Source organism: Thermobia domestica, chromosome 15 (genome assembly GCF_964235325.1).
Source record: "Thermobia domestica chromosome 15, izTheDome1.hap1.1, whole genome shotgun sequence".
Taxonomy (NCBI): Eukaryota; Metazoa; Arthropoda; class Insecta; order Zygentoma; family Lepismatidae; genus Thermobia; species Thermobia domestica.
The window spans coordinates 174,916,742-174,935,575 of NC_137468.1; the positions used below are offsets into that span (position 1 = coordinate 174,916,742).

General features: G+C 34.2%; 1 protein-coding gene across 1 annotated transcript in view; it reads right to left on the reverse strand.

Annotated features, from left to right (window-relative positions):
* The window catches only part of LOC145671726 (DNA ligase 3-like), a 211,060-nt gene that overhangs the window by 136,057 nt on the left and 56,169 nt on the right, over nucleotides 1-18,834 (reverse strand). Inside the window, exons 11-12 of the mRNA XM_081740930.1 lie at nucleotides 17,933-18,020; nucleotides 8,250-8,327 (exon numbers count right to left, since the gene is read on the reverse strand). Of these exons, the coding sequence (XP_081597056.1) occupies nucleotides 8,250-8,327; nucleotides 17,933-18,020 (166 nt within the window). The remainder of the gene's footprint in view (nucleotides 1-8,249; nucleotides 8,328-17,932; nucleotides 18,021-18,834) is intronic.

Below are 18,834 nucleotides of genomic sequence, written 5' to 3' on the forward strand. Positions count from 1 at the left end.
TCATAAGACATAGGTACATTGGTGCACCCCTTTAAATTTTTAGGAGGGGGTACCCTGGCCCACCCCTTCAATTTCAGAAATTCTCCAATTTAAGCATTTGGTATTATAGTACAGGACCTCATTATGTATCGTGATAAATTTGGATGGTCCATCTCGTTCCCTTTCATGGGTACGAAATTGCCAAATTTAGGTACAACCACGTGTTTGGTTTTTGATTTAATTTATTCCCTTGGATGAGGTCCTATTACCTTATATGGTTATATGGTCATGTATAGGGGTCCATTTCCTATCATAAGACATAGGTACATTTTGCCCCCCCGGGAGGGGTACAATGGCCCACCCCTTTAATTTTGGAAATTGTTCAATTTAAACATTTGGTATTACAGTATAGGACCCTAATATGGATCACTATAAATTTGGATGGTCCACCTCGTTCCCTTTTTAGGGGTACAAAATTGCCAAAATATAAACGTAAGCAATACGTTGTACCACGTGTTTGGTTTTTGACCTAATTTATCTCCTTGGATGAGGTCCTATTACCTTATATGGTTATATTGTAATGTATAGGTGATCATTTCCTATCATAAGACATAGGTACATTGGTGCATCCCTTTCAATTTTAGGAGAGGTACGTACCTTGGCCCGCCCCTTAAATTTTGGAATTTTTTTGATTTAAGCATTCGGTATTATAGTACAGGGCCTTAATATGTATTATGATAAATTTGGATGGTCCACATCGTCCACTTTCATGGGTACGAAATTGCCAAAATATAAACGTAAGCAATACGTTGTACCACGTGTTTGACATTTTGACCCAATTTATCTCTTGGATGAGGTCCTATTACCTTATATGTTTATATGGTTATGTATAGGGGTCTATTCCCTATCATAAGACATAGGTACATTTGTGCACCCCTTTAAAATTTGTTAGGGGTACCTTGGCCCATCCCTTAAATTTTAGAAATTGCTCATTTTATATATTTGGTATTATAGTACTGGACCCTAACATGTATTATGATAAATTTGGGTGGTTTACCTCGTTTCTCTTTCATGGGTACATGTTATATGGGTATGTACAGAGGTTTATTACCTTTATATGTTTATGTTCCCTTTTAAATTTGGGGAATTATCAAATAACAAAATTCGGTAAACCTTTTTCTAGGACCCATTGGTGTTCCTCTTATGGCCAAATATTCAAAATTTAAAGGACCGGCTTTATTATTGAATAAGTACAGGATTTATTACTTTTTCATAACACACAGGTGTATTTGTGTACCAATCTTAAATTTTGGGAGGGGTACATTTCTTATTGTCATATCAATAATTGGTAATTGGATAGTATCTCATTCATTGGGTAAATCATTGTGATCACGTAATCAGTTATTGACCTATGATGGAATTAGGAGTCCAGGACATTGGAACATTGAAACTTTGTAGGATAATTTGAGAATTGCGTTATTGGTTTTGGTTATTCCCGCCAAATATAAACGTAAGCAAGACGTTGTACCACGTGATTGTCCTTGATGAGGTAGTGTAGAGGGATTCATTTCCTTTGTTGTGGTACTTCTTAAGTTTGAGTACACACACACTTCTAGAAAACAGTTGGTTCTACTCAGGTAAACAATTGACGGACATTATTGACATTATTGAACATATAATGATATGATTAACTCTAAGACTTAGGTATATCAAGAGAAGTATTCTTTAAATTTGGGAATGGTGATAAACAGAATTTTAACATAAGGTGCGAAATTTGAAACAATACATTGAACTTTAGTCACAGCTCATAGTCTAAGATCATTGGTGGTGATTGATTTGAAATCTGATAGCTAACCTTATTGAATCTTATGACTCATAGACTCATACAACACTGGCAAAGTTATTGTTAATGCAATTTGATTGGTTGATCACTATCTTTCCTGCAATCTGATTGGTTGATCACTATCTTTCGTGCAATCTGATTGGTTGATGATTTTCAAATCTTTGCTGTATTCAGTTTTAAGTTTTGTTTAACATTTAAAAATCTTGGTTTCGTTCAACATTTTGCACTCACTGATAAATATGATCAAAACCGTTTATTTGTTAATCGAATAGTTAAAAACCGGATAAAGTTTGACGGTTAACCGTGAAACGTAAAATTTTTTTAGTTTGAAATTTTTTTGCTTGAAATTTTTGGTTTGAAAATTTTTTCGTTTCCAATTTTTTTTTGTTTCAAAATTTTGTTTGAGATTTTTTCGTTTGAAATTTTTTGTTTGAAAATTTTTGTTCGAAAATTTTGTTTAAAATTTTTTGTTTAAAATTTTTCGTTTCCAAATTTTTTGTTTCAAAATTTTGTTTGAAATTTTTTTCGCTTCAAAATTTTGTTTGAATTTTTTTTTTGGGTTTGAAATTTTTTGTTTGAATTTTTTTTCGTTTCAAAATTTTGTTTCAAAGATTTTTGTTTGAAATTTTTGTTTCAAAGTTTGAGTTGACATTTTTAAAAGTTTGTGCATTTATTAGTAAAGAACCGGAACTGTTTAGAACAAAAACCTTTGACAACATTGTGGTGCAATAGTACACGTCAGAACCTGGGGTTGTACTTGAAATGAAAAAACACAATTCATTGAAATGGATCATTTTGTTACACTCCACATACATCCATACCAGATAGTGGTTCTGGATATTGTCGATACAATGTATTTTGAACTTCTTGCACTAGTTTGTCTTTAGCATATAATTTTAATTCCAGTTGAAGTCTTTTAAGGTCTATTGCAATATCAATTGGTGGAAACTCAATGTCCATTTGATCACAAATAAACTGTTTATCAATACAGTTATGCACCCACGAACGATGTTGACAACCATCACAATATCTAGATACATGTTGTACAATATGCATAACACATTTTTCAAAATAGTACTTTTTCAGGAATATACTAGTTTTGTTGCACACTTCCACTGCATGTTTCACACACTGGAATACGCTGATGAATTTGTTCCATTCCGTTTGTGTTAGATACACCATGTTGCGAGGGACATGGAATGTACTCTTTTTACGTAACAGCACCATCTTCTCTTCGAGGACTGTACGCAGCACCACTTCATGATTTGAGCCTAATGATTTGACTATGGTCACATTTAGCTCATCATGAAAATAATCGTTCATTTGGTCGATTCGTGCCATTCTTCACAGGTCAGTTGTACACCAAATTGTTCTGCTTTGCCCAATCGAATCACAGGTTCAAATGTTCTAGCACTGATACCAATCATCACATATTTTGTTTGAAATATATTTATTGGATAATAGTTTGCGAAGATGAATTCTTTATCGTTAGAAGTACACATCTTTCCTCCTGAAAAGCACTTGCTCAAATGATTTCGTGGGATGACACTGTATTTGCTGGTTTATAGTTATTGCTGACGTCATTGGTAAGGAATGTGCTGACGTTTGAATTCATGATTTCATCACAGTTGCTGACGTCATGCCGACCAACCAAATTCATACAACTACGTCTGACGTGCTGACGTTTGAATTCATGATTTTGCTGACGAATCTGGCTGTGTACTAAATTCAAACTGATGACTTCGACCCAAGAATCCTTTGTAACATAAAGATACAGATCCAGTATTTAAGAAACACAGCAGTTCTTCTTGTTTTGATGGTTCCATGGGAAAATATCTTGCTGGTAAAATTATATTCTTATCATTTTCAAGCTTCACTACGATTCTTAATCCAAACTTTGTAGGGATCATTTGGCTAGCTAAGATTCTATAAGGTACATTCTGTTGTAAATCAGTAATCTTGGTAAATGATTTCATCACATCACGTGTGTTTAGAAACTGCAGACAAGTAGCCATGATGATGTTATCGTGAATACTAACTCGAACGATACTTATATATGATGAAAAACTGATGACGTTGCATTATCATGTTCTGACGTGTACTATTGCACCACAATGTTGTCAAAGGTTTTTGTTCTAAACAGTTCCGGTTCTTTACTAATAAATGCACAAACTTTTAAAAATGTCAACTCAAACTTTGAAACAAAAATTTCAAACAAAAATCTTTGAAACAAAATTTTGAAACGAAAAAAAAATTCAAACAAAAAATTTCAAACCCAAAAAAAAATTCAAACAAAATTTTGAAGCGAAAAAAAATTTCAAACAAAATTTTGAAACAAAAAATTTGGAAACGAAAAATTTTAAACAAAAAATTTTAAACAAAATTTTCGAACAAAAATTTTCAAACAAAAAATTTCAAACGAAAAAATCTCAAACAAAATTTTGAAAAAAAAAATTTGGAAACGAAAAAATTTTCAAACCAAAAATTTCAAGCAAAAAAAATTTCAAACTAAAAAAATTTTACGTTTCACGGTTAACCGTCAAACTTTATCCGGTTTTTAACTATTCGATTAACAAATAAACGGTTTTGATCATATTTATCAGTGAGTGCAAAATGTTGAACGAAACCAAGATTTTTAAATGTTAAACAAAACTTAAAACTGAATACAGCAAAGATTTGAAAATCATCAACCAATCAGATTGCACGAAAGATAGTGATCAACCAATCAGATTGCAGGAAAGATAGTGATCAACCAATCAAATTGCATTAACAATAACTTTGCCAGTGTTGTAGCATGTATTGCCTTTCGTCTATGAGTCATAAGATTCAATAAGGTTAGCTATCAGATTTCAAATCAATCACCACCAATGATCTTAGACTATGAGCTGTGACTAAAGTTCAATGTATTGTTTCAAATTTCGCACCTTATGTTAAAATTCTGTTTATCACCATTCCCAAATTTAAAGAATACTTCTCTTGATATACCTAAGTCTTAGAGTTAATCATATCATTATATGTTCAATAATGTCAATAATGTCCGTCAATTGTTTACCTGAGTAGAACCAACTGTTTTCTAGAAGTGTGTGTGTACTCAAACTTAAGAAGTACCACAACAAAGGAAATGAATCCCTCTACACTACCTCATCAAGGACAATCACGTGGTACAACGTCTTGCTTACGTTTATATTTGGCGGGAATAACCAAAACCAATAACGCAATTCTCAAATTATCCTACAAAGTTTCAATGTTCCAATGTCCTGGACTCCTAATTCCATCATAGGTCAATAACTGATTACGTGATCATACTCATATTTCACAATGATTTACCCAATGAATGAGATACTATCCAATTACCAATTATTGATATGACAATAAGAAATGTACCCCTCCCAAAATTTAAGATTGGTACACAAATACACCTGTGTGTTATGAAAAAGTAATAAATCCTGTACTTATTCAATAATAAAGCCGGTCCTTTAAATTTTGAATATTTGGCCATAAGAGGAACACCAATGGGTCCTAGAAAAAGGTTTACCGAATTTTGTTATTTGATAATTCCCCAAATTTAAAAGGGAACATAAACATATAAAGGTAATAAACCTCTGTACATACCCATACAACATGTACCCATGAAAGAGAAACGAGGTAAACCACCCAAATTTATCATAATACATGTTAGGGTCCAGTACTATAATACCAAATATATAAAATGAGCAATTTCTAAAATTTAAGGGATGGGCCAAGGTACCCCTAACAAATTTTAAAGGGGTGCACAAATGTACCTATGTCTTATGATAGGGAATAGACCCCTATACATAACCATATAAACATATAAGGTAATAGGACCTCATCCAAGAGATAAATTGGGTCAAAATGTCAAACACGTGGTACAACGTATTGCTTACGTTTATATTTTGGCAATTTCGTACCCATGAAAGTGGACGATGTGGACCATCCAAATTTATCATAATACATATTAAGGCCCTGTACTATAATACCGAATGCTTAAATCAAAAAAATTCCAAAATTTAAGGGGCGGGCCAAGGTACGTACCTCTCCTAAAATTGAAAGGGATGCACCAATGTACCTATGTCTTATGATAGGAAATGATCACCTATACATTACAATATAACCATATAAGGTAATAGGACCTCATCCAAGGAGATAAATTAGGTCAAAAACCAAACACGTGGTACAACGTATTGCTTACGTTTATATTTTGGCAATTTTGTACCCCTAAAAAGGGAACGAGGTGGACCATCCAAATTTATAGTGATCCATATTAGGGTCCTATACTGTAATACCAAATGTTTAAATTGAACAATTTCCAAAATTAAAGGGGTGGGCCATTGTACCCCTCCCGGGGGGGGGCAAAATGTACCTATGTCTTATGATAGGAAATGGACCCCTATACATGACCATATAACCATATAAGGTAATAGGACCTCATCCAAGGGAATAAATTAAATCAAAAACCAAACACGTGGTTGTACCTAAATTTGGCAATTTCGTACCCATGAAAGGGAACGAGATGGACCATCCAAATTTATCACGATACATAATGAGGTCCTGTACTATAATACCAAATGCTTAAATTGGAGAATTTCTGAAATTGAAGGGGTGGGCCAGGGTACCCCCTCCTAAAAATTTAAAGGGGTGCACCAATGTACCTATGTCTTATGATAGGGAATGAACACCTATACATGACCATATAACCATATAAGGTAATAGGACCTCATCCAAGGAGATAAATTAGGTTAAAAACCAAACACGTGGTTGTACTAAAATTTGGCAATTTTGTACCCCTAAAAGGGAACGAGGTGGACCACCCAAATTTATAGTGATCCATATTAGCGTCCTATACTATAATACCAAATGTTTAAATTGGGCAATTTCTAAAAATGAAGGGGTGGGCCAAGGTACCCCTCCCAAATTTTAAAGGGGTGCATTAATATACCCATGTCTTATGAAAGGTAATGGACCCCTGTATACGCCCATATAACCATATAGGGTAATAACACCTCATCCAAGGGGATAAATTAGGTCAAAACCAAACACGTGGTACTACGTATTGCTTACGTTTATATTTTGGCAATTTGGTACCCCTAAAAGGGAACGAGGTGGACCATCCAAATTTATCATAATACATATTAGGGTCCTATACTATAATACCAAATGTTTAAATTGGGCAATTTCCAAAATTTAAGGGGTGGGCCAAGGTACCCCTCCCAAATTTTTCAATGGGTGCATTAATATACCCATGTCTTATGAAAGGTAATGGACCCCTGTATACGCCCATATAACTATATAGGGTAATAACACCTCATTCAAGGGGATAAATTAGGTCAAAAACCTCCGAAATGTGAATTTTTGGCAATTTTTTACCCATGAAAGGGAACGACATTGACCAACAATACTGATAGAGGTACATACTGTGGTCCTAGGCTACCATACCAAATTTTTAGATTTGGCAATTTCCAAAATTTAAGGGGTGGGCCAAGGTACCCCTCCCAAATTTTTCAAGGAGTGCATTAATATACCCATGTCTTATGAAAGGGAATGGACCCCTGTATACGCCCATATAACTATATAGGGTAATAACACCTCATCCAAGGGGATAAATTAGGTCAAAAACCCCCGAAATTTGACTTTTTGGCAATTTTTTACCCATGAAAGGGAACGACATAGACCCTCAATACTGATAGAGGTACATACTATGGTCCTACCCTACCATACCAAATTTTTAGATTTGGCAATTTCCAAAATTTAAGGGGGGTGGGCCAAGGTACCCCTGCCAAAATTTAGGGGGTGGGCCAAGGTACCCCTGCCAAAATTTAGAGGGGGTGGTCCTAGGTACCCCTAGGTCATTGACCCCGGCCAGGGACCATGGGTCCTGAGGCAGGGACCAGGGGCCAAAAAGTTCGGCAAAGTGGGGCCCATACTACTATTGCATACTTCTTGAAATTATGCTCCATCCTGATAGTCAGTGAGTGTCGTCATTATTAACCCACATGCTACATACGATCCTGACGTCACAAAGCTAGATATTACCTCCGTATATACTTGTTACTGTAGATGACGTCACACGAATGACGTCATTGCACTTATGTAGACAGTACGTATAATACATACTTTTTCAGCTATACGTTTGCTGCAGGATGCTATATACGGTTGTACGTTAAGTCCAGAAACTACAGGAATTACGAATGTAACCTACGTTTTTAAGTATGCCACCTACATTTTTTTTCCTCAGTGCAATTACTACTGATAAAGTTCCTTTATACAACTGAAATGTTAAGCTTATGTAAGTAGAATTATAATTTTCATTACAGAAGCAGGTAATACCGCGATTTGCTTACATATTTCTTATCCTTGATGTAAGGATAAGAATAAATTTAAATAGAGTATTTAGTGAATCACTCATTACCTTTAGATCCTTCAGCACTAATCCTTCAAGGCCACGATGGAACACACTATCGATCATTTTCCGTAAATCTTCAGGTTTCTGTAACAGAGCCAAGAAAAATTAATATTTTTATATGATATATAAACTGATAAATGGGTCTCAAGGTGTGTAAGTCCTGGTCTCACTCAGAATATTAAACTTAGCGACACTGACAAACTAAAGTAATATATGAGCGCTTGCTTTGTCTACAGAAATGAAATAAAGCAATTTTAATTCTCTTGGAAAGAGGAATCAATTAGTGTTTTGTTAGCAAACCTTACTCTTTTGCTATCAGCACTCGGAAGCATGGGCGCCCGCAGGGGAGGGCAAGGGATGGCATTTGCCCCCCCTCTGAGTTTTGGAATCTAAATGTGATTTTTGACATGTCTGACAAACAATATATGTCAATGAAGAACAGTATTAGTATATTAGTCGAGTTTTCTTGGACATATTTAAGGACTTCTTAAATATGTCAAAATTAATTAATTGGCTTCTTTGCGTTTCGTATATAAACTTGCACGCAGGGTGTGTCAACCAACAGTAGCTAAGGTCATTTTCTTTAAGCTTTGCTTCATTTATTGTCATTGTATATACAAACAAATAAAATGTCTGGACTTTGTTGAGTTTGTCTAGTTATGCTCTAAAATTATGTGGAAGAATATATAAAGATATTGTAAGATCGAGACATTCTCAAATGAATGTGTTTGCATTCTTATCTGATTATGTAAAATATATTTTCTTCCTGTTTTCCTGACTTTATTGTTCCTTGGAGAGCACGCACGATCACCTAATAGGCACCTGTGATATCCCATATAATACCCTACTAACAGAGCTCAAACTAATGTTATATAGACTAATATTATTGTTGCAGTAAAGATTAGAAGAATGGTTGGGGTTTAGTTCCGTACAAGGCATCCACTAAGTATAAACCTTGCAAATATAAGAGTACTGTGAAACATGACATGAACCTTTGCCCCCCCCCTGAAAAATTTTCTACGGGTGCCCATGCTCGGAAGTAAAAATTAGCAAAAGAAAAAAAAACGATTTTGCAATTACTTATCATACTCAAGACATTTCTCAAATGAATCGTGTCTTGCAGATTGAGAATCACTTCTGTACACTATCAATATAACTTAGATGCAACTAATTTTATTTTGTTTTAAACCTAGGCCTGAAACCAGTTTGGATCATCCGCTATTAACTTGCTAGATTAGAAGTAAGCATCGACTAAGTATTTAACTGAATTAACAACTTAAAAGAGATAACCACAATGAATTGCCAAGATATTTTATTATTATGACAAAGTAAAATCAATTTAATTCGCATATTCTATATACAACCAACAGATTTTTGTGTGTTTATTGCACAAGGTTAAATTACTACCATTTCAAATGTTAAGATGGTTCGAAGGTGGTGGTCATGGTGATCATTCCTCTTTGTGAATTTTCATATTGAAGACCCCAAAAGCTACATAATATGGTAACTTGTACTGCTATGCGTACATGTACTGTTAGATATCGTTAAAAATGCCTGGCTATATTATATTATATTTTCGTACGTCACTGCTGCAATTCCTGCGACTAGAATTTTGTCAAATGGAACAGCATCTTTACTGCATTCCTACATAAAAAACCATCAATCATATCCAAACAACTGGGAGAATATACTACTTGTGTGATTATCCTAAGTAAAATTTTACAATATGTGATTTCGTAGTTCTTAATCCCTAGCGAAATTACATACATTTTAACTACGTAATATCGCATGGGACTTCTTTTTCCTGTTATCATCTTATATCTGGAAAGAATTCTGTCTGTTATATGTACGGCGGGGCGTTTTTGTAACTACTAATGTTACATTATATATTGTGCTCTCTCTAAGTTGTTTTTATAAATATACTGTAAACTAAAATATTAATATTCCACAAAAAACTAACTCATATGACTTTCTTCGATAGAATAAGTATAGACATATTTATAGAGCTTTCCTGGTAAGCTAAATTATGAAATAAATAAAGATTCAATGAATATAAATTATTATGTAGAGCATTCTGTTTCAGATTTAGTATTTTACAATAACCTTTGTGTTCACTTATAATGAATCAGTGTTTACACTGCCTTATTTTAAGAAAAATAGAAATTGCTATTGTTGCATATAATATTGCATGCTAATATTGCTGCATGTATTCGAAGTTCTACGAGTCAAAGTTTTTCCATATAGCAATTGAAATAATTGCTTCGTCCCATTAATGTCCGTTTATGTCACAAAAAAAAAAAAAAAGAACCTGGAACACAATCTCCTACCAATATGAAATTGCCAGTATAATACAGTTACAGTGTGTGTCAAAAGTCCATTCAACAGGGTGTTCCGGTGGGCCCTCATCTTACCACCAATACAGGTGTTCTGGGTTCCTTTACACAAGAACGTGCACGTTTCCCGTGTCATTTTTCAGTGCCATTACGTTCCATTCGAAAATTCTGAACTGGAAACGTTATTTTGTTCTTTTAATACAGGGTGCCTTATCAGTGTGGAGCCCAAAAGGTCGATACAATTGGAGAAATTCCACAATTTTAGATTGGAAACCACCATTTTAAATCGGAAAACACCATTTTAGATTGAAAACCACTGTTTTAAATCGGAAAGCATCTATTTAGATTGAAAACCATTTTAGACAGGAAAACACCTTCTGAATTGAATAAGATCATTTTAGATCGGAAACACTATTTTAGATTGAAAACTACTGTTTTAGATCGGAAAGCACCTTTTTAGATTGATTTACAGTTTTAGATGGAGAACTACCTATTTCCAACTACTTTTCTTTCTTTCCAGTTTTTCGTATATTTATTCATAAGCATATATATATTTATTTATTTATTGGCCGCGGACTTTTGATACATCCGCTATAATAATACAGTCTTCAACCAGCTTAATAATAATAATACAGAAATATAAGCTAAAACGTGTATAAGTAAATCAATGTGTAATACACATAATGTTTTAAACAATTTTATACACGATTCTTGTAGTCTGGTATCTTCTATAAACATAATTACGTCTTTCTTGCACTTTTCAATATTGCTATTTTACTCTAACAAGAAAACGAACCATCAGCACAACTAATTACTACTTTTCTGCCCTTCTCAAGATTATTTCCATTGCTTTAATAATAAAACAACTATCAGCTCATGCATAGGGCAACTACGTGAGTGCTTCGGGGCTCAATCTTCCCGGAGCAGGCCAACGAGAGGTCACCACCCATTAAATACCCATTGGAAGTATTTAATGGGTACTGACTTCCCACTGAATTTTTGCGTTGGTATTAACTTTGAAACTACTCTTTCATGTGGCGAATAACAAAAAGAAACTATAGTGCATGTGATGCTACGTTAAATTTTAGATAGCGATGTATATATGTTGAATAAACATTTAGCATTACCTATTTTGTACTCCTCAGTTTACGACATGTCGAGGATCAAGCGATATAACATCACAACGATAATAATAATCCGTGCGTGTAGTTTTGTATAATTATTTCTTAAAAGAACCTGGTGTTTGATGTTGTTAATTTATGTTTTTAAAAATGTAAAATGCTATACGTAAATTACAAGACAGTTTAATAATTTTCTATTTTCAGTCAAATTATCCTAAAATGTTCCGCAGACTTCCAACGATCTCAGAATGTCTGCAAGCCAATCCGACAAAGGCATACACGGTGGTGAGAAATATATAATCTTAATTTAAATGATCGAAAGTCCATTTGCATAAATTTGATCCTGATATTTTCAAGTTAGTGGCTGAAAGACAACACCAACAATCACACTGAAGTTGTGTACCTCGGTCAGTCATATACTTATTGTCATGTTAACTTATTGAAGTTAATACATTTTATTTTATTTTCAAGAAAAATATATTTTTTTTTTTTACCTGATGGGTACACTATTGTGGTTTAGTTTTGTTTATGTACTGGATTTATTTATATATTTTCAACATCTTAGTCAAGGTGTCCGGTCCCAGGTTCGAAACCCAGAACCACCTGATTGCGGTGTAAGCATCATTATTCTAACATGATTATACCACGGCAAAGAAAAACAAAAGCACTCAGCCCCGTGACACACACACGCAAATATATATATATATATATATATATATATATATATATATATATATATATATATATAATATATTAACATGGGGAAGAAATATAAACTAATAAAGAGTACAAAATAAATAATTTTTAATAAACAGTAGAATTAAAATACAAATATTATTTAGAAAGTAATTAACAAGGAACACAGACAGCATGATAGGTCATCAATTGCCATTGAGTTCACTTTTCTAGTCGCTGTCATAACCTAGATTTTTAGGTAATTCAAATTCTGGTCACACTGTAATTTCTATGGATGACAACACTAAAAATTCTCCCGATTCGTATTTTCGGGTGTAGGATAACGTTATCTATTACTGAGGTAAGTTACATTTCATTATCTCTCTTCACTTACGAGAAACTGGCAAAAAAAAAAGTTAGCTTTTTAAAAATATTTAAGGGGTGATGGTCACTTGAAACGTCGCTTGATCATTAACTCACTCTCCTAGTATTGGTCCCAATCCTTCATTTTATACCATTAAAAAGTTATTTTGTCCATTTTTCTGCATTTTAACGAAAGCGTTGTTTTTAAAACTTTCAAAGATGAAACACATTTACGGGAAGCAACAATTCCTAACTTTTCCGTTAAGAGCGCCAAATAAAATTCTCGAATTAGCACTGAATCACTCTGCCATCTACTGAGGTAAGGCTCACTTAACTGACTGCCTGCGTGTAATGCACAATCTTAATACATTTGGATAACTTAATTAATTAAATATTAAAACGAAAAGGTAAAGTGAAAATTATGCGAAAAAATTACATTGTCATAGGATTCTTACATGTCAGAACAAAATTTGAGAGCACTAGTTAGTATGGAAGTGAGTGACATTTAAGTGAAAGGATTTCACTCTAACAAACAGAAATGTAACCTCATAAAACAATAAGATACAGAGTAAATTATTTTGAAACTTGACCCTAACTTGTGGGGGCAGGGGGGCAATTGGCTCCAAGAATGCTCTCCGCTGTTCGAGAGGGGTTATTTTAAGACAAAATTTCTTGCTCGAAATATTATTTTAAAAGGTTCATTACATTATGTAAGGAAAACAATGCGCAGAAGACAACTAGAACAAAAGTGAGTCGTGGGTCCATTTCAGTAAAAATGTCTACTATTAAGAGGTCTAGAAATAATATTTATTCTTATGGTTTTGAGGTTTGTCAATATTGTCGTCTTAGTTAATTTGTCATAAATGAAACGGCCCTGAAGCGTGCGGAAGGACACAGGCTCCGGGAGCTTACAAAGTGTAAGAGAAAGATGAAAAGAAGGGGAATACTTTTCATTACTGTGGGCCCAACTTTTCAATGGCGCCCAAATAATAATGCTTTCACCTCAGGAAAAAATGTAAGTTACGGCGCTGTTTTGAAATATTGTATTCTCATAGGATTTTTACATGTCAGTAGAAAATTTGAGTTCTGTTTAGTTTCAATATGAGTGACACTTAAATGGAAGGATTTCACTTTAACAAACAGAAAAGTAACGTAATAAAACAATATGATAGGGAAAAAATTATGTTGAAATATTCTGTTGTTATAGGATTTTTATATGTCAGTACAAAATTTGAAAGCTCTAGTTAATACAAAAGTCAGTGACATTTAAGAGGGAGGATTTCACTCTACCAAACAGAAAAGTAACGTAATAAAACAATAACATAGGGAGGAAATTATATTGATATATTGTATTGTAATAGCATTTCTACATATCAGTAAAAATTTTAGAGTTCTTGTTAATATGGAAGTGAGCGACACTTAGGTGGAAGCATTTCACTTTAACAAACAGAAAACTAACGTAATAAAACAATAAGATAGGGAGAAAATTATGTTGAAATATTGTATTCTAAAAGTATTTTTAAGTGTCAGTACAAAATTTGAGAGTTGTAATTAGTGTGGAAGTGAGTGACACTTAAGTGGAAAGATTTCACTCGAGCAAAAAAAAAAAAAAAAAAAGTAACGTAATAGAACAATAAGGTAGGGAGAAAATTATGTTTATATTTTGTATTGTAATAAGATTTTTACGTGTCAGTACAAAATTTGAGAGCTCTAGTTAGTATGGAAGTAAGCGATGTTTAAGGGGAAGAATTTCACTTTAACAAACAGAAAAGTAACGTAATAAAACAATAAGATAGGGGGAAAATTATGTTAATATATTGTATTGACAGGATTTTTACGTGTCAGTACAAAATTTGAGAGCTCCAATTAGTGTGGAAGTGAGTGACAGTTAAGTGGCAGGATATCACTCTAACAAACAGAAAAGTAACGTAATAAAACAATAAGGTAGGGAGAAAATTATGTTGAAATATTGAATTGTCGTAGGATTTTTACATGTCAGTTCAAAATTTAAGAGCTCTAGTTAGTATGGAAGTGAGTGACATTTAAGTGGAATGATTTCACTCTAACAAACAGAAATATAACCTAATAAAACAATAAGATACAGAGTAAATTATGTTGAAACTTGACCCTAACTTGTGGGGGAAGAATGCTCTCCGCTGTTCGAGAGGGGCTATTTTAAGACAAAATTTCTTGCTCGAAATATTATTTTAAAAGGTTCATTACATTATGTAAGGAAAACAATGCGCAGAAGACAACTAGAACAAAAGTGAGTCGTGGGTCCATTTCAGTAAAAATGTCTACTATTAAGAGGTCTAGAAATAATATTTATTCTTATGGTTTTGAGGTTTGTCAATATTGTCGTCTTAGTTAATTTGTCATAAATGAAACGGCCCTGAAGCGTGTGGGAGGACACACAGGCTCCGGGAGCTTACAAAGAGTAAGAGAAAGATGGAAAGAAGGAGCCTACTTTTCATTCTTGGGGGCCCAACTTTTTCAATGGTGCCCAAATAATAATACTTTCACCTCAGGAAAAAATGTAAGTTACGGCGCTGTGTTGAAATATTGTATTGTCATAGGATTTTTACATGTCAGTAGAAAATTTGATAGTTCTGTTTAGTTTCAATATGAGTGACACTTAAATGGAAGGATTTCACTCTAACAAACAGAAAAGTAACGTAATAAAACAATATGATAGGGAGAAAATTATGTTGAAATGTTGTATCGTAATAGGATTTTTACGTGTCAGTACAAAACTTGAAAGTTCTAATTAGTGTGGAAGTGAGTTACACTTAAGTGGGAGGTTTTCACTCCAACAAACCGAAAAGTAACGTAATAAAACAATAAGATAGGGAGAAAATTATGTTGAAATATTGAATTGTCATAGGATTTTTACGTGTCAGTTCAAAATTTAAGAGCTCTAGTTAGTATGGAAGTGAGTGACATTCAAGTGGAAGGAATTCACTCTAACAAACAGAAAAGCAACGTAATAAATCAATATGATAGGTAAAAAATTATGTTGAAATATTGTATTGTTATAGGATTTTTGCATGTCAGTACAAAATCTGAAAGCTCTACTTAGTATGGAAGTGAGTGACACTTAAGTAGAAGGAATTCACTCTAACAAACAGAAAAGTATCGTAATAAAACAATAAGATAAGTATAAAATTATGTTGAAATATTGTATTGTAATAGGATTTTTACGTGTTAGTACAAAATTTAAGAGCTCTATTTACTATGGAAGTGAGTGACATTTAAGTGGATGGATTTCACTTTAACAAACAGAGACGTAATGTAATAAAATAATAAGATGTGGGGTAAATTATTTTGAAATATTGTATTGTCATGTGGTTTTCCTGTCTGTACAAAGTTTCGGAGCTCTAACTACTGTAGAAAGTGAGTAAAGTTCATTTTGTTAAAGAATTACTACGACAATTATGGCAATTACGAGAGGGGCTGAAAAATTCATCAAATCACCAAGAACAAAAATTGAAACATATCAGTGTAGTAATTAGGAGGGTCATATATTGTGAACCTCTCATCCCGTATATGATCATTTTATCATTGTTATTTGATTTGTTACAGGTTCTGTAAGAAGATATAGAGGAAGATCTAATTAAATTTGAATAGTATGAGCTTTACAGTGTCATTAGTTTTTTGTGCTGCAAGACAAATCCTGTATGGAAATTTATTAAACTTTTCAGGATACTTTGGAGAACACGCTCCTGGATATACAACAGTAGCGAAATGTGTGAGGCGTTTTAAGACTGGTCATTGTGAGACTAAAGATGAACCTTGCTCAGCCAGGCCTTCAAGTGAAGTGACCACGGAAAACATCGACAAAGTGCATGACATGATCATGGAGGATAGGCGCATATCTATCAAAAACATAGCTCTGTGTGTATGGGGATATCGCGTGAGCGTGTGGGTGTCATAATGGCAAAATATTTGGACATGCGGAAGGTCAGTGCCAGATGGATCCCAAAATGTTTGAATCTTGACCAGAAGAGAACACGGGTGCAGATATCACAGGAAATTTTGCAGAAGTTTCAAAACCCTGGTGAGTTCTTGCGCAGTCTGGTGACAGAAGATGAAACATGGCTCCACTACTATGATCCAGAGACTAAACAGCAATCCTTGGAGTGGGGCCACAGTGGATCTCCTCGACTGAAGAAGTTCCGAAGCCAAAGATTAGCTGGGAAGGTGTTTGCATCGGTGTTTTGGGATAAGGACGGTGTCATTCTTATCAAATGTCTTAAAAAAAAAGGTGAAACCATCAATGCTGGGGTTTGTTTCAATTATTTGATTGAGCTGAAGGAGGGTCTGAAGAAAAGACGTTAGGGAAAAGTGAGCAGTGATGTTCAGTTTCTCCAGGGCAATGCACTCTCCTATAAGGCTCATCAAACCATGCAATTGCTGGTGGATCTGGGCTTCACCTGTGTACCTCACTCACCCTACTCACTTGATCTTGCCCCCTTCGAATATCACGTCTTCCCACATCTCAAACAACATCTCAAAGGCAAACATTTTGCATCCGATGGGGCACTCATTGCGGAGGTGGAGGGCTGGTTTGAACAATAGAACAACACTTCTATTTGTAAGGGTTAGAAATGTTGCAACATGGTTGTGAAAAGTGTATTGAGCTTCGGGGGAAATACGTTGAATAGTGTATTAAAATGGTTCTTCCAGGTAAACTTCTTCTTGGTGATTTAATGAACTTCCCAGCCTCCCCTCGTATCCATGAAAAGGCAAACAGAATATCACTTACGTTACCTATAGATAGTATTTACATTTAAAAATGTATACAATAGAGCGTCGATTATCCGAACGTCGGTCAACCGAACGACCGCTTAACCGAACTGTGTACTCGCTCGCACCTGTTACTCTCCCACCCTACCGTCCATCATCCCCCTCACTACCAAACCAAGTTTCCCAGTAGTCGCCGCACTGAGCCACCGCTGGCGGAACATTGCTTCTAATGGGGCCTTCATAAGGCGCTGATGACCGGCCAAGCCGCCAGTCGCTGTGTTTCAACAATCAGCACACTTCTGTCGGTTTGGCACTGGCTGTAGAAGTACAGTACAGTACAGTACAGTTCGATTATCCGAACAAACCAGTTTTCCGAACACCCATGTCCCCCAATTACTTCGGATAATCGACGCTCTACTGTATTTGAATGTCAGTAGAGATAAATACTTACATGAATTTCCTGCATTTCAGATAACATTATACGATCCGGAATCTCTTTCATATTTTGATGTAGAATGCATCTCCTTTCTTTGATGGTTCTAGAAAAAGAAAAATATTTAAGAATATTTAAACAATATCTCAATATCTGATGAAGAAATATATATACTAGAATTACAGTGGCGGGTCCACAATTCTACAAGAGGGAAATCGCATAGGCAATGGCAATGAAATTGGATATGCAACCTTATCTGTAAAATAACTCCCGGTTTTGGGGTCCTCAGTAGTATTTCATTTTGTAGGTATTTTAAAATTTATTATGTGAGCAGAGGTGTACGCAAGAGGGGTTTAACCTTCTTTGAGTAACATATTATGGAAAAATAAATATTTATTATGTTAACACACACACACAAACATATACATATATATAGGAACAAGAATTTTAGAAATAATCCAAAAAATGCATCAAAAGATTGCGATCTTGGCCAATAATTAGTTTTTGAATCAGAGGCCACAAAGTTTCTGAACGGCCTCTAAATCGTGTTTTAGTATTTTCTACGGAATAAGCACATCATACTGAGTTAAGTGATAGTTTGGGGTTGGCTACATTATATATAGTTATCCAGATATAAGGCGTACAAGAAAATTTTTGATTGAAATATATTGGAACTATTGATCCGAAATAAATATTTATTATATTAATATAAATCATTTCTCCCGAAAAAAAGATGCGATTTAGTGCTTGTATTCCCATGATAAAATTCTACGTACACCACTGGATATGAGGTACAAATATTATAGGAAAGATAACAATGAATTTATCATTGCATAATGTTATCTTCAATATATATCCAGTTTATACGAATTATTTATCTTTATTTTACATAAGTTTGATAACAAGTGTGGCAACGTTCT